Source organism: Montipora foliosa, chromosome 8 (assembly GCF_036669935.1).
Source record: "Montipora foliosa isolate CH-2021 chromosome 8, ASM3666993v2, whole genome shotgun sequence".
NCBI lineage: Eukaryota > Metazoa > Cnidaria > Anthozoa > Scleractinia > Acroporidae > Montipora > Montipora foliosa.
The window spans coordinates 46851896-46874395 of NC_090876.1; the positions used below are offsets into that span (position 1 = coordinate 46851896).

A 22500-nucleotide genomic window follows, 5' to 3' on the forward strand; every position below is an offset into this window, starting at 1 on the left:
CCGAAAACGGATTTTTCTGGCGCGACAGCCCACTTTCAGCCGGTTATGATTAATGTAATTTGGGTGATTCAAATAGGTCCATTGCACGACCGTGTCACGTGACCTTGTCAATCATAAAAAGTCGTCGTGGTACAAAATAGATGCCAGAAATGGAAAGAGCGAGGTGAAATTAGTTAGAATGTCAATTTTGAAGCCACTGGCGTTTAAATGATAAAGAGCGACATGCACCTCTTTCATAATGGCGACCAAATAAATTAATCTTCTGTTTTAATGCTAATGAGCCTTTCTAGCCTCGCTACGACGAGAAAATTTCAAAGAATTTTTGTTTCAAAATGAGGGCGGTAGGTCTAATTAACATAAATACAAAAGAATGTAAATGCCGTCGCCATTTAAGAAAGTAGTCTATGAACTAAAAAAAACCAACACCAAGAACAATATCTTTTTATCTCCATAAATACAAAGAACTATTTTACAACCCAAGTGGAAGTGACCTTGAGGGTGTACTCACTTTATCAGTCACTATATCAGTTCGACAATTTTAGTCCTAGCATTATGGCGAGACAATTGTCACTAGAATTTAGGGTGCGTTTCTTTGGGAAAATCCAAATCCGGATTCTTGTATCCAAAACGGATTTTGTGTTTCTTTACTAAAATTCGAAAATGGATTATTGATCCGAAGAATCTACTCTCCGAGAGGATTCATTAGATCACATCCATCTGAATCCGGATTTTTAGGACTCATGATCCATGCGTTTCTTTGGGAGACGGATCCGAAAAAACTACGTTTGGCCAGCGGTAGTCTTGTCAAAGCACACATGCCCGACATGCCCGCCATGTGCGTAGATCATGGCGAGCAATCAAGGTGCGTTTTCAGTGCTATTTTTTCCTTCAATGTACCCAAAATTTACAGAAAGTAGGAAATTTTGTCAACTTCAATCCGCCCTTTGCATGGCCGTGGTACAGAATAGATGCCAGAAACGATCGAGTTTCGACAACCTAGGCGGAAACCCTCTTTAGATACGACTTCCTACACATATATACTAACTTAATTCACCACTTTCCTCAGGGGCTTTTCGAAGACAAGGTTCTAACTGGCGAGGACAGACTAGTGGACTATTTTACAAGCGCAGCTGAGAAGTTGAATAATGCTATCCCCAACAACTTAAGCTCGTGGTCAGCGCAGGACCTGAAACCGAAAACTCCGTATCGGACGTCCAGCGCCTTGACAAATCAGCCACCCTGCCTCCGCCGAGGTGTCATTCCTGTATTCGAACTATTCTCAAGAATGCACTTCTTCTTCTCACCTCAAATGTAGCCTCGACATGAACATATACTGGAGCAGAAGAATGTTTCAAGTCACACGGGATGGTTTCTTTGATCTGTCCCGGTTTATGTATCGTCATAACCAGCTCCAAATCTAATTCCTGGCCCGCTTCTGGTAAGCAAAATTGTGATTCTTGTTAAAGGGTTGTTTTCAATTGTGCGTCGAAAGTAATAACGCAATCGATATGCTTCATAATGGGCTTAAACGTTTCGCGCCACCGTTCAACCAGCTTCATCTGAACGCGCGTATTTTCCCGCGCTCTAGGCAAGTTACACCAAATTGGTTTAAATTCTTATTGATAAAGGTCGGATTACCACCGTGAACGAACGATTTGGAAAGGTGACGTTTCGAGCGTTAGCACTTCGTCAGAGCAAATAGAGGAATTGTGGGCGTTGTTGGTTTTAATGCGGGTGTGGAAGAGTTTTGCCATGGGTGGAAATATGGAAATACGGCTTTCTGTGTTCTCGTGGTGTACACAGCACACCACGGGAACACAGAAAGCCACAAGAATCTGGAACAAAAATTCATCTTTCAACTAGGTACACTCTATCCTCACGGCATCAATAACGCCTCTCATTCCATTAATTTATTCACAAATTCATGTTGCCATATTTCCACCAAATGGCAAAACTCCTCCACACCCTCATAAAACCAAAAACACCCACAATTCGTCTATTCGCTCTGACGAAGGGCTAAAGCTCGAGACGTCAGCTTTCCAAATATTCCTGTTTCACTCTCCCACCGACGCAGCACCACAGTTTATTAGAAATTTGTTAAATTCTTATTAGTTCATGGCACTGTTTTCGTACGTTGATTACTGAAATAATACCTGAGCCCATGACCAGAAGTGTAAAACTTCGACATACTTGTTCCACGCCGTTTAAACAGACCAAGTAGTTTCAAAATGGATTTTCCAGCGAAAGTAGACCTTTCCAGTCAAGCACAAGCTTTATGCATGTATTCAAATAGGAGACTCCAATATATTCTCTGTTTCATATGCAGTAAAAAACCGCATATAAGAACCTAGAATTTTCGAGGTCAGGCTGAACAGGTTCTTATATTTTAGGGTAGTTTTTCACAATTCAGGCTGATTATGTTCTTGTTTTTCAGAGGTTGTCGTAGTGTAACCATTGGCAGAAATATTATACTACTAGTACATAATGGTTTAGCACTTGTATTTTAAGGTAATTTCCTTGAAATTGTTCTACTATCAAACTTTTTTGGAAACTTGGCATATTTAACATTAATGATATGAACATTAAAAAGATGCAATAAAAAAATGGGGTCACCGTGCTTGTTTACGCGTCAGCATGCTCTTAAAATGGGGTATTTTTACTGTTTTCGGGTTAAAATTTCAGAATTAAGTCTTGGTTACTTCAAAGACAAAAAATTTTATTTTGAAAATAAAGGTTCTTTTATTTACATAAGCAGTAATGCTTCATTTACGCCGACTTTGATTCCCTGGTTGTGGGAATAGTGCACTTTTTGGGACAGTTCCGTGGTTAGCTTGAAGTCCTCGTCTTGGGTAAAATACACCCAGTACGGAACTGTTTTCCAAAAAAAATTCATGTTCTACTATCAACCTTTTTTTCGTCTTCAAATATGTTCTTTTTAGACTGTTCTCAGCAGATACTTGAAAAAAAAATCGGGGGTCACCGTGCTCGTTTGAGAGAAAAGGAGCATTTATTTCGTTATCGGGTTTAGTTTGAGCGAAATCTCTTACGTTTTGTACGCGTACGTGCTCATGTGCGCGCGCTAATGACGCGAAAATCGTGCGCAGTAGGGATGCGCAATGCAATACTAAGGAATTACCTTAAATCGTCTACATTGCACTGTAGCTTTATGGAAAACATATTTCTAGTGATAATCCAAACAAATGTAAATCAAAGAAAACATATACACAATAACTTTTTGTCAGAAGTTTCTCAGACAATTAAAATCCAGAATTTTGACCATCAAAATTGGAGTGATTTTTTTATAAGAACGTATGTTTCTTTGCCAGATTGAACCGGTTCTTATATTTTTGGGTATTTAAATGCCAAATTTCAGCCTTTAGGTTCTTATATGCAGGTTTTTACTGTATACACACATCTTCTACGGGTTTTATCAGAACTCACAAAGTGACCAGCGCCCAGTTGCCTTTGCTTAGCAAAGTTTTTAGGAATATGAAAACCTCTCTAATTTGAAAATAACTAAATGTTGACTTTGGGATTCGAATTTTGAGTGATTTGATGCACCTAACCTGACACAAAACGAAGACACAACAAAAAATCAATGATGTATTTGTTTCGTCTAGCAAGGAGATCACACAGAAAAGGTGAACGACGCATAAGATTGAAGACAGCATTAAAATAGCTTTTTGGCATTTTGAAAGTACCTATGATCGCCGATTGTGGTTCAACTGATATCAGCCTTGAGGCTTCTTCAATTTTTCGCCAAGAAACAACTGCTTTCGAGATGCTGTTGTTAGACATCTGAAACAAAAGAGAGCAAACGACATAATAGATACTACAAAACAACACAGCAAATTACATTCACATCATATTTCGACCACGCGCCATTTTTAACAGAAGAGCTTGCTTGCAGGCAATATGGTTTTAGGGCTTTTACTTCGTGTAGAAGACGCACATGACGTAATAAAAGCTTAAGGGGTCTTTAGGGATTTAGAATTCTGATTAGGTATTGTTTCACGATTTTTGTTCTATTGTTTTACGTCATGTGTCTCTTCTACACGAAGAAAAAGCCGGTTTTAGAAAAGGCCACTCCACTACATTAGCTTTGACTGACTTGTAAGACAAAATTTCTTCCTCTACTGATCGCTTCGAATTTTCCATAGGTGTTTTTTCTTGACCTCTCCAAAGCCTTCGTCGACTCATAGCATTCTTTTGGACAAACTAGAACATTATGGGATTCGTGGGTCGGCGTTACAATGCCGGGGTTAATCGTTACCTTACCAAAAGGTTACAATTTGTTGAATTTAATAGTCACTCTTCTTCTCGCCATAACATATTATGTGGGGCCCAGAAGGTACAATTCTTGCTCCTTCATTTTTCTTTATTTATATTAACGACCTAAGGTTAAGTATCAGAACTTCGTGATTTGGTGCTATATTTGCAGATGGCACCAATCTATTTGCGTCTCATACTAAAGACCCTACCCTAGTATTTTAGTTAATATCTTAAATACTGAGCTTGAACATTTATCGGAGTGGCTTTAAAGCTAATAAACTTTCTCTTAATTCAAACAAAACAAATTTTATGTTTTTTTTTTAACCCAGGAAGAAAATTGAATAATTAAAGTTATAAGGTCATATTAACAATCAGCAAACTGAACAAGCTAACGAGACAGTTTTTCTTGGTGTCGTTCTTGATCAAAATCTGAACTGGAAAGCCCACATTTCACATATGCAAGTGGCAAACAATATTTCAAAATCTATTGGAATAATCTATAAATCTAGTTTTATTCTTTCTAAATTTGCCCTGAAACGTTTGTACTGTTCCACGATCTATCCTTATTTCGTTTACTGCAACATTGTATGGGTTTTCATGCATCTAAAACAAAGCAACTCAATTTAAATTTTTTTCGTTTTAGATGTCCCAGCGTGCAATTTGCTCACCAGTATGGCGGTGTTTGTACCACGTGATCGCCAGCTGCAAAGAGCTTATTGTATATAAATCTGCTATTGATGCTCCTTCAGATCCCATATTTACAGATCATCGCATGTTAAAATTTCATGATATTCCCTTATTTGAATTAGGTAAATTCATGCCACTTTTTCCTAAGAGTTTTAAAATACTTTATGTTTCAATAACGAGATCCATAACTACAATAGTACAAGAAATGCTGATGCTTTTAGATTGCCCTTATGTAGAACTAACACCGGACAATTCTCCGTAAGTTGTCAGGGACCTGAGTATTTTAATTCATTAGACAAGGATGTTTGCAACTCAATTTTCCGTTATTCTTTTGAAATCAATTTGAAAAGATACATCACCAGCAACTATTAGTTGAGTGAATTCATTTATTTCCATTATCATATTTGACTACATTTTTTTGTAATTGAAAAAATATATTTTTTGGCTGCCCTTTATGCATTAGGTCTATTAGCCTCGTGGTTTCTATCAAGGCTTCCCTGCCACTTGATTTCCTTCTATCGTTTTTTTTTTTTTGCTTTGTAAACTTGTGTGTAGTGTGGCAAAAATAAATAAATGAATAACTAAGCCTCCCCTTGCTGTGTGACTCTGACATAATCAGATGCTCAAACTGACCTTTAATGGAAATCTGTACTGGACACCGATTTTAAGTGTTCCTGGACAAACAACCAATGACGGAGACACACAGACATCAAATGGCTAAAAAACAAAAAGAAAGTGGAAATCACAACTGCAACGACACACCCGACATGATATCGCTTCTCAAGTTTTAACCACTACTGCATCTACTATGCGTGAATGCGAGCAGTACCGCGCGTCAGGATTCGAACTCTCTCAAAACGACTTCTAGAAGATTTTACAGAAAACAATTCCGTTTTCGGGAAGGGTTCTCTCTACATTGATGAATAAGAGATTTAAAGAAATTGTTGGGTGTGACGATATCACTTCCCCGCCATCCCAAAGGAAAATCACGCAAAGCATTGTGGTACCAGTTGGCTCAGTTGCCCGACCATCGAGCTACCGAGCGGGAGGTTACAGGTTGAAGCCCGCGGGGAGGATTTTTCTTATGAAGGGGCAGGAAATTTCGTTTTGAATTAAACCCTCAAAAGAGACCAATATGGGCGTGGCCCAGGCTTTTTTTGACCCCTAAAAAACACATTGAATAAATGTGTACATATTATTTCTTCACGTGCAGCCCTAAACGAGGCCTTCACGGCTACATATTATGGAGTTTTGCCCAGAACATTCTAAGTGAGACAAAATCCGAAATTTACACCCTAAGCGAGACGACAAGCATCCCCGCCCCTCCGCCCCTTTCCTATACGAGTCCCCCCCCCCCCCTCTCCCCCCACCTGGACCTGAAGACCTTCTAAGTCGACAACAAGCCTTAAAAAGATCACCAAAAGCTGTGTTTTACCTTACTGACAGCTTTCATTGCTATTTCCACGGCAGTAACCTCTCGTACATTCCCACTGGAAATACCGACTGCATCATGAATAGGGATTTCCTCCAAAATTAGATGTCCAACGCTGTGGAAACTGCCGATCTGGGGATACAAGAAAGGAACAACATGACTGTCACAAGCTTCATTAGCTAAAAATAAATAAAGGCAATCGCATGGGGCCGAGTAAAATTAAGGATTAATTTCACGCGTATTTGCAGAAATTGCCCGAGTTGCACAGCGACGAGGGAAAATACAGGCAATATTAATCCTTGAATTTACGAGGAACTTGCGATTACTTGTTTATAATATAAAAGGCAAAATTGTCTTTCATGACGAAGGTCAAAAAAGCACGCTGTTCCGCAGTTTCTTAGGAAGCCATTTCAGTGTTCAGTTAGCGTCAATGAACTGTAAAACGCATGAATCAGCTGATTAAAATTTTATTTTTGTACAATAACGCTAAAGCAATGAAACTAGCCCTGCTAAACAACAGTAACTACATGAAGAAAAAAATGAAAACAGTTTTGCCCGAGGCAATTACCAAAATTAATGAAAAATGTCCCCTGTCTCAGCCAATCAGCATTTAGCAACTTTGCTCTCTATGCCATAAGGCAAAAAATACTGACACGCCAATTGCAAGTTCAAACTAATGATAGAACGATCTTGCCAGACAAAAGAATAAAAAAAGGGTAAAATCCAGGCTTGAATGGAACACGAAAGCAATGAACATCGATCCATCAGGAGTGTTTTGAATGTGACAAGTTAGTGCCAGCCAACTAGGGAAATTATAACCGATACAAATCATAGCATAATGCCTTCTAAGGACACAACTCCATCACGAAGATAAAATCATGGTGAGTAATCCTACTTTTACCGTAATTCGTTCTTTTTCACATGATATTATTTCAGTTCCTTGGCAACAGGAAAAGGGAAAACTAGAAAAAAATTCAAAATCCCAGGCAGTTGATGAGCTACCAGAATTCGAAGATGGTTCATCGCATCAGATCATCATCTTTAGAGATACTCGAGTTTGTCATTGCCGTCGTGAGACAAGACCTTTTAGAGTGCATATCCATTTATTATGTCAAAGTAAGGGAAGGAGCTTTCTCAGTAAATGATTTATACTACTTAAAGTTTATGAGGGATGGCTCGACCAAGAATCTAATTGCAAAGTGCCACTCCACTGACGGCTGCCCACCTACGGGAGATAGTAAGCTTTGGCGGCACTAACCTCTGTTGGGGCAGACTCTAGCATGAAGTTAACTGATTGATGCGGTGGTAAAGTGCCCATATTTGGTGCGATTGCGAACACTCCGCGATCCTCTACAGTCCGTGAAGCTTGAGAAGATGGCAACGACTGCACAGGAAACCCAGGAGAAACAGGACATCTAAAAAAAGGCTTGAGCATTTTCCAGCGGAATGGGAGAGCAACATTCCTTTAAAAAAAAATTACAACAATTTTTTGGGACTCATCTCTAATTGTTCATTACAGCAAGAGAGCAAAAGTAAATTATACAAATTGAGGGGTCTCGTGGTGTTCATTTCTTGAAATGAAGGACAAATGGTCAGAAAACAAAACTCACGTTGTATTTTTTATAACCAGGGTCTTCTCTATGGTCGTCTCTGGGTTCTGTGACTGGAATCGCACCAGATATTTGGCTGACACATCTCGCATTTCGCCGATATCTGACTCGCTGAATCCACCAGATATCGAGTCCAGCTCAACTCCAGCCATTTGACCGGTGCCTGGGATTCAAAGGAAACAAGTTCTAGAATCGTCCACATGGCTCGGAACTACATAGTAAAGGAAATTTTCGCAGAAAGTGTTTGGATTTTGTCGAAGGTTTTTAATTGCGATTGCCCATAGCCACGGTAGTCCATATTTGGTATTCTTTAATTTGTAGTTGCCCAATAAACAGAGCTCAGGCGAGGCAGTTACAAATGGGCTTAATGGGCAGGGGGGGAATGAGATGTGGACTATCTTACCTTCAATTGTGAATTCCTTAACGTGGCAGTTGTCGCAAACAAACACCACTTCCTCTTTGAAGAACTTGGCTGACGAGGGACAAAACGTGATCTAAACACAGAGGATTCTCCAGTTAGAACCAACCCCAATTTGCTTCCAAGTGATCATCGATAAGGCACATTTCTTGATTCGTTATCAGTAATTTACTATATCCTTCATCACTATCGGGAGAATCCCACATTTCAACGATTTGACTCCAAGCAGTATTAACCTCTTACTAACCGTACGCGAGGGCCGTACTGCCCAATATTGGCACAACGTAGTAGCAGTACGTACGTACAAATACGACCGAGGGCCAGTATTCCTCAGTACGGTCCCGGGCAATTGAGGTTAGTAAGCTGTTTATTATATGGCATCGTTTTTGAGTGATCGGACACCCCTCCGCTTGGTGAATGTTCGTAATATTCGTCTTCCATCAGCGGACTTTGAACGGTAACCTTTTACATTTAAAACTAAACTGCGCTTGCTATAATTGTACTGTCGCGATGACTATATCAAATTCCGCCTTTTAAAACTCTTCGTGTTTCGTTCAAGTTTCCCGGGAGAGAGAAAATATACGGAAACGGAACGTTTCCATGGTAATGGTCCGTATTGTAAAATCTCGACAGAAAACCAGTCAATTAGAGTGCTTCATTTAGCGTGAGAATTGATTGCCATGTAACAAAGCGGGATAATTGTCTCCTGAGCCTGGTTTAATAAATTGCCCAGCTCCCAAGAGTTTTCCGAGGCTCAGAGATCGATCATCAAACCTAGTGATAGCAAGGTCACTTAAGTTAGTCTCCTGTTTGGAAACCCTCAATTTTCACATTCATGGGTCATCATCGAAAAAACATATCCATTCAGGACACAGAGCAACAATTTACGTGTTATCTGTGCAAATTTGAAACGAACACAACTCCTGGAGCGATTTTCAAATTACTGGATACTGTGCGTAGTGGTTGGATTTTTAATGTCCCGTTACACTATACTTTTTTGTGCACTCAGAAGCAAAATTTGCCCTCGCTAAATGAAGTATTTGATCTGTGATGATTGATTTAATTCATCGTTTTCATCGCTTGTGATTGTCCAAGGCTAGAACCTTCTAAAACCATACGATACCTCACTATGCGATGAAATGAAACAGGGTATTCTATGATAAAAACAACTGATACAACTGCACATTTACCTGTATCGTTGTGGCTTCACCAGCTCCGAGCTTGAACATGGCCGGCTTGAGTTCGAATGGATCAGCAACAATGGAGCCAGGGTTTTCCAGAGTCCACTAAAACAAATTTAGCCATTCATTTAAATACAAAGCTGACCGTCAGGCAGAGGAAATCCCCAAGTCACATAACAGAAAAGGAGGCTTCACTTTCATTAACTTCACGATTGTTTTAAGATTAAGAAGTACATGACAAGCAGTAAGTGAAAACTTAAATATTCGCCGACACCCTTGCCAGTGAGGAATCCGGCCACCCAAAATAAACATGATTTCTCACCCAATAAAAACTCAGATTACCCACTGCAACGGCGAATGCTTCGAGGAGGTATTGTTGAAAGTTTCGAAAGCTGCGATATTTGAAGAGCCATAAATCCTTATGTATCTTCACAAAGGAGACGTTTCAGGGAATAAGCATTTGCGCTTATTTTTTTCTCGTCTGGGAAAACATGTTAAAATGCGCATCAGAAAAATTGGCTTTTTTTTGCACTTTTTAGAAAAAGGCCTCGGGAGCCATTGTTTTCGGTTTTGAAAGACAAAAATAAGACAGAGACGAGGACAGGGGACATGGCTAGGATTTTTGAATTTCACCCATGTTCTTTTTGGGGCCGATGTTGGTTTTTCTTAATGTCCTTGAGTACCTGACACAGAGATGTTGCTAAGCGCCGGCTGCCGGTGAAAATCGCCGCTTGAGAAAGGGGAGATCGCCAGCTGAATTTTGGCCGTCGATTGAAGCGACTGAGAAAATTGCAAATTGCTCTCTACAAAGTGTAAAAGTCATTTGATGTGCCGGGTGTTGCGAGACACTGGGAACAATCTTGTTACCAGGTCCCTTTGATGGTCAGAGCACGAACTTACCGCCTCGATAGAACCTTCAACCGGATGAATTTATTCTTAGCTACATCCCTGCACTGACATCACATGAACCCATCGGAATGTAACAATTTGGTAATGTGAATTGGTACTTTACGTGAACCGTCACGATTCCTTGTGATTGAGCATCCCTAATGCAAATACACAAATACTCTAGAAATACAAAACTACTCTTTTGTATCAATTTTGTCGAACAAGAACTTAAATGAGATTCACATATCCAAAGGGCTGAAGTGGGCGACTCGGCTTCCTCCTTGTAACAATAACTATTATTATTCATTCAAAATATTTCCTCGTTTCTGATTGGTTAAAACCACACGCATAATTTACCATAACCAGCTGCTGTTCACCAAATTTGGAAAGAAACTTCGTCATATTGAATCAATGACGTCCAAAGTGCAGCCCGCTGCAGATTATTGAACCGATGACGTCAAAATGACGTCGAAAGTGAAGCCCACTGCAAATTATTGAACCGTTGACCGAAAAAAGCTGGGGATGAGATTGTGTCATTTTTGTTGGAAGGTGCGAAATTGTTAAAAATAAAGCTCATTTTCTCCTTTAAGAGTTTGAAAATATTTTGAACGAATAATAAAGCAATTATTGAATTCGGCTTTCCTAGAATATGGCCTTGGTGGATAACACCCTCCTCGACCTGCAGAATTCTTCATATCCTACTCAGCCTCATTCAATAATTGCTAATTATCATATTGATCCAGCGAATGTTTGGCTGATAGAGACAACTGCTTTGCTTACTTTCATAAAGCGCTGTATGAGATCTGACATTTTCGGATAAATTTTCCCACTAATTACCTGAAATGTCGTTGATGGCCAACTCGATTTTCTCAAAACACAAAACTGTCCGTCTCCTCCACTGTTTTTACAAGTCAGTTGCACAATTTTCCTCCCTCCCACCAAAGCGTGACCGCAATCAAGCACAGAGGACACTATAAAAATTCAAAAGGTGACAAAGTCACTCATGTCCACAAACGCACGTAATTACATGCACACCCAATTTTGATAGAGCAGTATTCAATTGAGTGTCGTAAAATAAAACCAAAGTAATTACTTTGGCCAATCAAAAGGGACGGAGACAATCCGGTAAACTAATCAAAACGCGAAGTAATTACACGTAGCCGACACAAAGCGCGGGAAAATGTGCACGCGCGAGCCACGATTGGTTTTGATTTCACTTTTGATTGGTTGAAAAAGGGCCCGAAAACTTTGGACCAATCACTGAGTGAAGTAATGCAAAACCAAAGCAATTCACTAATTACTTTCGACACTCAATTGAAAATCGCTCTATCCAAAACGAAGCATCCCTTTTAAGTCTAAGCATTTGCTAATTTAATTTTACTTTAACTGCTAGATTTAATACCTTTGTGCGTATTGCGAGGCAGATAAAAAAGCGAAATTTTGAGGTAAGAATTGTCAAACGCGTTTCCTATTTTTTTGTGGGGAGATCAATATTGTTGCCTGAAAATAATTGAGTTTAGGTACACTTTATTCTTTCTACTCACAAGATAACACAGGTGGTGGCCTTCTCGACTGAATTGGAATCACCATTGGAGGGTCCACTTGTGTTTTTACCTAATGATGTACAAAATATTTTCTTTGATTACAACCAATCAACTTAGCCTAAAGTTCCTGAAATTGTTCGTGCGCGAACAGGGTTTGACCATTGCATGTACATGTAAATTACAAGGGATTACTCCGTGTAGCTTTAGAGCTGAAAACCAACACTTTTCTCAAAGGGTGTTAACCTCATATATCTTTCTTTCCTAAGACAAATCTGTTAGCCTGCAGTTTGAGGAGTCACCACGAAATTTAGCCTTAAATGAGGGGTAAAACAAACGGATTTCACCCACGACCGAGTTAGTGGTGGTCACGGCTTATCTTGAGATGGTGATACAAACTGCTTTACAAAGCGACAGTACTCTCAAAAAACTAGAATGTGGAGCAGTTTGTGACGTCATCACAGGAGGTTCCATGCCTCTCCTTCACTCGGCCAAGGACACGTTTATCAACTTAACATGTGCGTTTTGCATAACAAGAGAAAAGGCATGGAGTCAATTAATTAATTAAATTAACGTAAATTAAACGTTTCATGGTAACGGTGGCAAGACATGACTTCTATGAAACAATAATTTTGACATTAGGAGCACTTTCACAACGACTGTACAACCAAAGCTTACTCAGTATAAGAATATCATTTTCCCTGTTAAAAAGGGAATTGTGGGATTTTACCTGTGCTCTTACAATACTAGTTTTAGGAGTCGGGAAAAGCCGAGGAGATCGGGGATTTCACTGTTGTCCGACGATCCCAGATTTGTCAACTCACGAAAACTAGAAAGTATAGATATCCCCGATTGTCTGGGATAATCACAGACATATCGAGAAGTTCAGGAATGTTTCTATGCTGCATGCCGACCCATCTAAGATCTCTTCGAGGGCGAGAGTGAATTAGATTAGAGTGTTGATCTATCAATTTGCGATCTTGCCCCAGCAAATTCACAAATGGATTTACTTTTACATACACTCTGCACGTGTAACAAACAAAGGGCTGCCAATTTTAACCAATCAGAAGAACCCATATCACGCGTGACTGCTTCTGCCATGTTTTTTCAGGGACATGACAACTGATTTTTGGGCCCCGGAAATGTCATTTCCTATGTTTCCCAGGGGAAAGTTTCATAAATCAAAACAAGAAAAAACGCTAACTATTCAGTAACTTTGTTGTTTAATTGTCAACCTATGGTACTACTGATATAAGTGCATACTTGACAAGTGTATTATTAACTGTAAATGTGGCTACAGAGAAATTAAAAGGGTGAGACGTCTCCCTTTCTGACGGGAAAATTCGGAAACTACATCGTCAATATCCACATTCTTGTGCTTGTGTATGTGGAGCATTGCCTCAACCTCGTTCCCAGGGCTTTTCATCACCGAGAGTAGGACGGGCGGGAAAAGCCGGTCCCATTCTCGGCGGTGAAAACCCTGGGAACGAGGTTGGGACAGCTTCTCCTCACTCATAGCGCTGCGAAGAGGGATTCAGTTCAATCTCTTCCTGCCACCAAAACTGCGTTAGGCAGCGTTGGTTGACACAGAATAGGTGAGCAAAGTGACAAGAGCGACATATATCCCGCCATATATCACTGGATAAAACTGGGGACTAATGTGTGATCAAGTGTCTCGACCAGAGTCTGGGGCTTTCAAGTCAAATAAATAAATAAATAAAACGAAATACATTTTTTTAGATTTTCGATGTACGCACGTGCGCACGTTCGCATATGATCACTAGGTCCCTGGTTTTATACTTTCATGTCATTTTTTTTTTAATTTTGACTGTAAAACGAGGTTAGAGAGGCTAATCAGTATAGAGATTAAAGAAGATATGTATTAGCGGCCTTTTTGCATTCCGTCTAAGTATTTACCTTAAGGAAATCATCATAGTCCGCGAGGGAATCAGGAGCAAACTTGATTGGATACTGACAACTAAGGCCAGGAGCAACCACACCATGTTCCCCTGGGAACCTCCCTGGAATAAGACAAGCAGATTACTCTCAAACTCTTTGCCCATATTGTTACTTGTAGTGAGTGAGATCTTCAACGTCTAAAGGGGTCTATGAGCGCTGAAGGGCTGTGGGATGCCAGGCAACAGTTTATAGTCTTAATTTGAAAAGACTTGGAAGTCTGAAAGGAAGCTCTTTTCTACTCGGTTATTTCAAAACTGATGGGTATTGTGTAGGGATAGCGCAGTGGTTCGATTCCCAGACTCGGCGTAATGTGTGGGTTGAGTTGGTTAGTTCTCTACTCTGCTTTGAAAGGTTTTTCTCAAGGTACTCCGGGTTACTAATCTCCTCAAAAACCAACATTTGATTTGATTTGCGTAAATTGTTGATTTCAGTTTACAATGACCTCAATTAGTGATCCAGCGCTAGAACGACTAGACACTAAAATGAAGTTCCTTTCCTTTCCTTTCCTTTTTTATTTGACAATGATATTATTGTTTTGTGGACTTGCTGTTTCCGTAACCGTCGTCGTTTCTCAGGGCCTGTTTGCATGGAGAGAGGGTGCCCAGGCTAACTGAGCTGCCCTGGAAGAGCCAACTTTTCACACGTTTCTTTAGAAAACGCACTGAAGCGTTTACATGCTAGACAGGGAAATCGGCTGCCTTCCCAGGGCACCCTGTCTACTTGTCCGAAGCACCCTTATAGGCCGTCTATCTTTTTGCCATAATTATAAACGGTTCGTGCCGGGCTATCCTGGCTACCCCGCCTAACCGAGGTGAGAAGACCGCGACAACGTGGCGGAACGAAATTACCAGCCTGGGGAATTGTTTCGTCGTTATCACTGACCAGTGGGGAACTTTATGCAAGGACCAGGACGACTGCTACGAGAACGTTGTCTAACAATATTAGGGAGCTTAAGCACACGTGTTTTTTGAGAAGCGGACGGCACAATCATTTTTTCATCTTTTGACCAATAATGGCTGTGGTCGCATTTAAGGAGTTAACACTAGTTTAAATCAAGTTCTTTTGTTCATTGTTCCCCTTGGGATTCAAAACACCAGAGAGTTTACACTAGAGTGCTGTCAACATTAGTGTTACACTGTGTTTCTTCCAAGACAGTGTGACCTCAACCATTATTACTGCTTTTTGACGTTGTCGTTGGCGTAGCTGTTGTCGTTTTCTTAAACTCCCTAATTAGGGACCTTTAGATTCTAGGACGAGGATCAGAACGAATACGAGATTTGACTGCCTGTTTTTGGGGAAAATACTTAGAAAATTTACTACCCAGACGTTTAATCTTACTCTTTGTTAGCAGCATAGGTTGCTCAGTTATTCCTATTGCTGGAAACTGAGCCTTTTCCTGATCGAGAAATGTCAAAACTGCTTCCGTGTTGGTGACTTGTTTTGACACGACGACATTTTTGGAAAACCTCGTACTAAAATGACGACAATATCACGTTTTTCCCGCCAAAATGAAGCTGGTTTGCGCGCGCTCACTGTTGTTCTAACGAGAAAATCTCGTACTCGTGGTGGTCGTCGTCGTAGAATCTAAAGCTCTCTATTGACTCCTCAACGGCCGCCCATTGACGACTAAAATCGTCTGGCGTTAGACAGAGTAAAATCTGTTAGGGTCTCAGCCCCAGGAGTCAATGGGTTAAACTCCCTAGAAAGTTGAATTTAAGGTGTTATGGTCTCCTTTCTCAATTAATCTGTACTTGACTTATGTCCAGATAAAACTTAACCTACCCAGGCCAACAGAGAAGTATTTTGAGGATGGTGGCGTAATTCTCAGCTGTCGACTTGACGAAGATACATTCTTGAGTTCCAACAACAACTGCAAAAAGATGCACACGATTAAAATTCCAGAAGAAGACGATGTTTTTCTAGCCCAAAGTGGCAGTTTATTTCTGGACGTACAAACCTTACTTGGAGCTTTAGGTGTGAAAGTATTGAACATTACTTAGCCATTTGGCAACCGACTGCCGCAATTCAGAGAGGGTTGACAATGTGCGAGCCAGCGAGCCATGGCTGCGAGCCAACATGGCGAGCCAAGCGAGACAACATGCGAGTCAGACAGTTATTGAAAGCTAACTGTTTCAAAATGGGTGCTTAGACTTAAATGCGAAATTCGCATGGCTCGCATGACTCGCAGATTGTCCAGCCCCAAATAGACATTGGAGTTGAGCCTGTAGGCCTTTTTTTTTATCCCTTAGTCTAGTTTATGTGGGAAAATCACTGATAACTCCGATAAGGGTTATTCTGAGGTTGCGCTATAAGCCAAGGTATTGTCACCTGTTGATGTGACAACGAAGGCTACGAGGGCTGTCACCTAAAAACACAGTAATTTTCACATAACTCCAATCATTTCGCGATTATTTCAAGTCGTTCGGCGTGTGAAGTGCGCACCAACTTTTAGCCTAAAAATGGTAAGAACGCCATCACTGTTTACAGTCTTCACAGCCAATAACATGGCCCTCAACCAATAACCTCACGTTTGCTCTGACCAATCTGAGTTCACACGTGTTCAAGCGTTCAGTTAAGTTCCCTATTGGACGTTTTCAACCAATCTCTATAGAGACACCAATTACAATAGAGAAATGTACGACTTGTGGTGGACGAACAAAAGAAGCTAATGAGAGAACAAGCGGCGATGACGTCACGTGACTATTCTATTGCATCCCCTGCAACGAGATCATTCTCGATCGTAACCATCCTGTTGTGTTGTTTGGTAACCCGGACAAGCGCAATCAAAGCCTTTTAAACGCTTCCTTCGAGATGATCTAGTGAGAAAGCATTCATTATACGAAATTATACCAATATCTTCTCTCTCCTCACTCAAAATTATTGAAACTTGAAAGAAGTGCGCATGTTCTGCCGGATGACCAAGATTTATCGACATCATTTGTCAATAAAAACCGAAAATTCCGGTTGGAAATTCGAATGGTACAGCTCATTCCACCGGAAAGTTTCAGAAAAAGATGGAAATCCTCAGACGTATTCCTCTTTTCCCGTTCCAACCGAAATAACCGGAAAATTCCTCTACCATTTGTAAAATCCCACTCGACCCGGTTCACTTCAGCCTCTTTTACCGCCTTTCGACACTGCAGATGGGGTCGCCATTTTGATTTGTTATTGTTTTGTACAAGCCGTGACAGACTCGGGCCTGGCAAAACTCCACACCGGGAGAATCCTGTACCATTTCGTGCGTTCCATTCCAACCGGATTTTCCGCGCAAATGGTAAATGCTCCCGGTATTGGCAGCGACCTGGGGCCGGTTCCTGAAAGGTGTAATAACTCTATTCCAGGGATAAATGTGCCTTATTCCATGAATACCTATATTTCCGGAATAAGTTCTGTTCTGTTAGAATAGCAGATTTATCCCTGGAATAACTGTTATACTCAAGGTACAATTTATTCCTCCTTCCAGGAACCGGACCCAGAGCCTTTCGTTTCGCCGACCACGTGACCAAAAGAAACGGAGGGCTCTGGGGACGAGAATGGCTATTTACCATCTCTTTTCGCCCCACATTACGCACGCTCAGAATAATAATAAGAAATTGCTAAATGTACAGAAAATCACACCTCGTAGACTTTTCCAACTTCGTAGGCAGTGAATACGATGGGTGATGGTGAGGCAATAAAGACTTCAATAGGATCATCACAGGGTCTGAAAAAATGCAAAACAATTGAGACCTTTGAAGTAATGCACCTATCATTGTTAAGCCCCAGGGTGGGGGGGTCGGGCATGGGGTGGGGATTTTGACATTTTCATTTAAAGTAATTCAAATTCCCCACCCCTGGGACAAAATAATTGGCCAAAATGTCCACCCGGCGGCAAATGAAGGTGGTAAAATGTCCCATTTGTACGATCAAAATCGCCAGCCTGGGGACGTCACATACCTGTGACGACAGACCTCACGATCAAACTCCCATGGTTAGCCCGACACCCACCTCCCTGGGAATTAACATTGATAGGTGCAAAATATTTAGAATAATTACTTTTATGTCCTTACAAAGAGTTTAATGAGACTTTGATTAAGTGGAAACTGTTAAATGGCAATAAAATGATCTATTGTGATTAAAGCACTTGACAAAGCACTTGGCTGTTTACTCCTAACAAGTCAAAGGTTTGGAAGGACAGGTGCAGTCAGTGTTGGATCTAGGAATAGTTTAAGTGGCATGAATTGAAAGAATCGAAGTACTTACTCAGACAAAAGTCCAGATAGTTTAGGCTACCATTTTGACTTTGTAAATATGTCTTGCATTCATAAAAATATTCATGTCAGGTAAACAGTCTCTGTTCCAGTAAAAATAAAAATACACTAAAAAGCAGATAAACTTGAGAAAAGAGGGGGTGGCTAGCCACTCTATTCACCTCCCCTGGATCCACCAATCCATCTAGTGGAAAGGGTTTATGGGACAATCCGGTCCATTCCATTTTAAAGTTACTGCTAACCACGACTTTAAACGTGATTGGCAAAAAGCTTAGGCATTGATTAACAATTAAACTTCAGAGTACCCACGTAAATTATGAAAAGCATAGTAACCTCACTTGTTTTCTTTCTCTATATCTAATTTCTTTTTCTTTTTCTCCTTGTTTGATTTAGTCAGCCCAGAATTCAAGGGAGGCACAAATCGTGGATTCCTTTTGTATTCTGCTTTGTTCTGTAATCTCTTCAGATCATCTCGTTCCACTTGCCGCTGTTCTGGTTTCATAGACTCTTTCCAAACTGAGGACTTGGTGATTCTGCTCTTAGCCTTAGGAGGCAAGAAAGATAAATTACATTTTCCCTTCTGTAGTTCTGCATGAAAAGGTAATTAAGGTAATAATTAGTTGCACACAAGCTATTGTGGTTCATACAGCTGACAGAAGCTTATCCTAGTTTTTTGTAGCAGAAAGTGACAAAGAGTATAATTGCTACTCCTCCCTGGACAGGAAGCTAGTCCCTTTCAGGGTTTATCCCCAGCAGTACCTACAGTATGTTGCTGGTATTTTGTCTACACCTGGGTCGAGAGAAACAGTGTGGAGCAACGTTTCTTGTCTAAGAAAACAACACAGTGACTGAGCCAGGCCTCAAACCAGGCATCAGAAGTCCAAAGCCCTGAACATTACACCACTTAATTTTAGTGCACATGACTAAAAACTGAATAAGCAATCTCTAAATATTAGAAGTAACAATTAAAGTTCTGATCAGAGAATCACAAAAACCTAGTACATACATGTATCTGCAATTGACCAATTGAGTTAAAAGGCCACATTATGAGTTATGGCCTGTGCTTTCTCACATTCAATTTATGGCCTGAGCGCTTATTCAAGTAACTATGTTTATCAAGCTATTAATAGTAGTGAAAATAACGAAACAACACTTTGACTGATCAACTGTAAATGAACTTCAGATGTAAGTATAGCTTACACTTGGGGTTGGTGACATGTCCAGTCCTTTCTCTCTTCTCTCGTCATTTGCCTGGGTAGGAGGGAGTGATGCCCAAGGCCAGGTGGAAGTGGATATGGCTGCATCATCGAGATAGTCTGTCAATGGAGGTGTCTTTCTGTATCTCTGTTGGGAAGATGTTGTGGGTCTGGCATAACTGGGAATTTCATCAGCTGCAATTATTAGATGCAAAATTAAACCAGCAATTGACCACATGAACATGACTGTTCAGAGACTTGCAACAGTTTCTTGTGCAAACGTTTGCTGTGGATTGAATGCATTTAAATGCAATCTAATTAATGTAGTTTGCTACTAGTGTGCAGGCAAATTTATCAGTTCTCCTTTTGAGCATGGCCTCTTGATGTCCAGAGATGCACGCAATTAGATGTAGGATGATTTTGACAAGTGTCACAAAGTGTCCTCTTTCTGTTCTCCTCAAAGTGACCTCTTTAATTCCAGTTCTACTTCAGAAACAGCTGGATTTACCATTGACACTGAAATAACACTAGCCCTTACACACACCATACTTCTAGAAATAGATAGCAAATGCCTACACTGAAAAAGACCCTTCGCGTTGGATGTCATAATTGGCCGTGCATCTCATTACATCCATTCCTGGATCCAAGTGGGTGTGACAGGTAAAGTGAGCATTATTTAAATTATAAAGCGTGTTGCTTTCTTCCCGACTTTCACTCTTCACTACCCGGGGAAGGGGGGCACTCCCATATAAAAAGGGGAGGGATGCTCGTCGGATATTTTAAATTATTAAATTCTCAACCTCGGATAATGCATTTCACGTCCTCTGATTGGTTCACTCAATCTCTGTTATCAGCTCATATACCTTGGTTTGACCTTATATGGTAAATGATTGCGTTAAGCGTTGCTAAACTACAAATGTTTTCGCCGGAATGCGAAATTATTCTATGAATAAAGCCAAAAAGGAGAAAAATACCTTTTGGGGAAAGTTTGGATCAATTCCGACGTTTAGAAGTACGCGAAAAGGCAAGAAATGTTTTTGTGATGAGCCTGCGTCTGTCTGACGACAAGGTATTACACAACATCGCATCAGTTCTCATCAAGTTTTTTTCAATTTCGCTCGGATTTGCTCGCTTTTTCCGCTCGTATTTCGTACTTCCAAATTTTTGGAGTTGAAGGAATTTAATAAAACAATTATTCCATTCGCGCTTGTTGGATATGAGACTGGTTAATTAGCCAACTCGGCGCTACGCGCCTCGTTGGCTATTTACCATCTCATATCCAACGCGCGCTTATGGAATAATTGTTAATTATACCCCTAAAGGAGACCAATTTGGGCGTGGCCCAAGCTTTTAATGACCCCTAAAAGAGACCATATTAAAACACAGATAAATGAAAAATCTCTTAATGATGGCAAAGACATTATCATTTAATACTTTCACCAAAGGGGAAGAAACAGAAAAGTGAAAAAAATACACTCTTATCCAGGTGATCTGGTGACGTAATTTGGAGGACTGTGAAGAAAAATTTTAACGCCATATCCCACAACCACGCGCGGCCTTAGGTGTTGTTTTCCAAACTCCCTGCAGTATTGCCATCGCCAAAACTCGACAGATCATTACGTGTCTACCACATTCCTGTTACTGAATGAACATTCAAGTACACCCGACAGGATATAACTTTGCTTCTGCCACGTTGAATTCGAAAATAAGGCCACGCGGTTGTGGGATACGGCATTAAAATTTTTCTCCCCAGTCCTCCGAATTACGTCACCAGATCACCTGGATATTTTTTCGCATGCAACCCTAAAGGAAACTTTCATGGCTACATATGATTGCGTTAAGGCTAGAACACCTTAAGTGAGACCAAAATCCGAAATTTACACACGTAAGTGAGATGACGAGCATCCCAACTCTTTTTATATGGGAGTCCTCCCCCCGGGCACCACTGTCACAGTGTCACAGTGGTCTGTCCTCTGCCTATAGGCAATTTTCGAAAATATCAAATATTCAGCTTGATAGTGAGGCAGTGAGGACAAAAACAAAAGAAACACCTTGAATGTGAAAAATATTTGAATATCATCCACTTTCCTTTGTCTTTGTCCTCAGAACCTCTCTTACAAGCTGAATTTTAATATATTGAAAAACGCCTATTGTAGGAACTTTTGGCTTGGTAACCAGGATTTTTCACTTACCACAACAGTCTTTTGACTCTGTCTTGCTGAGAGTTGGCTGCCAATAATGAAAGCGTTTTGTGTGTCTTTGGCAGCCAACCTCTACATACACAGATTTTTGCCTTATAAATGCACTACTCAACAACAAACTGACCTTGTGGTGCTTTTGATGATGAAGCCTCCTCGAATGAAACATCATCTGGTACAATGAGATTAAAGCGCCGTAACAACTGAGTGTCAAGGCAGTTTCTGAGGTTGGACTTGGCTAAATATATAAATGAATATGAATATATTAATGAAGGTTGTCAGGGTGATATTAGGTGTCCTGGGACTGTTTTGCTCAGGACTTTAATTGTAGGTGGTTTTTGGGTCATTCTGTAAAATCCACTTGGGTTCCTTTCGGTTTGCTTTTGGGTGGGTCAGGTTGTCTTAGTAATTGCTGACAATGCTTTACCTGGTGGTAAGCCCAGTTCATGGTAATTTTCACATCCTTCTGACACTCTTTGAAGTTCCCTTTCATCAGCAGCCATTGCTGCAGCCTGTGCTTGCATAATGTGGGCCTCCAGCATGTCAGACTCTCTATGCCGACGATCACGTTCCTCTTGAATCTATACAATAAGAATTAGAGAAGTAATGATAACACAGCCTAAGTTGCCATCACGGTGGCACTCTAAGTGGAGGGTTCAGTTTGTTTGCAGGCCTTGGTTGTATTGTTAAATTCACCCTCAAACAAACTGTTACACCCAGGTTAAACTTAAGAAACTAGGAAACATTATTGTGGAAACAATCTTTTAGGGCTACAGTTTTTTATGAAGGTTACTAAAGACATTTCCAAGGGGATAAGGATCTTGTGAGGGGAAGATGACAACCGGGATAAATTACTGCAAAGGGGGTT

General features: G+C 40.6%; 1 protein-coding gene across 1 annotated transcript in view; it reads right to left on the minus strand.

Annotated features, from left to right (window-relative positions):
- LOC138013075 (deleted in lung and esophageal cancer protein 1-like) overlaps positions 1–22500 on the minus strand; it is a 42470-nt gene that overhangs the window by 19348 nt on the left and 622 nt on the right. Inside the window, 17 exon segments of the mRNA XM_068860032.1 lie at positions 1305–1435; positions 3702–3798; positions 5593–5676; positions 6395–6523; positions 7650–7854; positions 8002–8164; positions 8405–8495; positions 9610–9705; positions 11326–11459; positions 12033–12102; positions 13947–14050; positions 15771–15858; positions 17607–17691; positions 18577–18782; positions 19439–19629; positions 21760–21870; positions 22060–22213. Coding sequence (XP_068716133.1) covers positions 1305–1435; positions 3702–3798; positions 5593–5676; positions 6395–6523; positions 7650–7854; positions 8002–8164; positions 8405–8495; positions 9610–9705; positions 11326–11459; positions 12033–12102; positions 13947–14050; positions 15771–15858; positions 17607–17691; positions 18577–18782; positions 19439–19629; positions 21760–21870; positions 22060–22213 — 2139 coding nt within the window.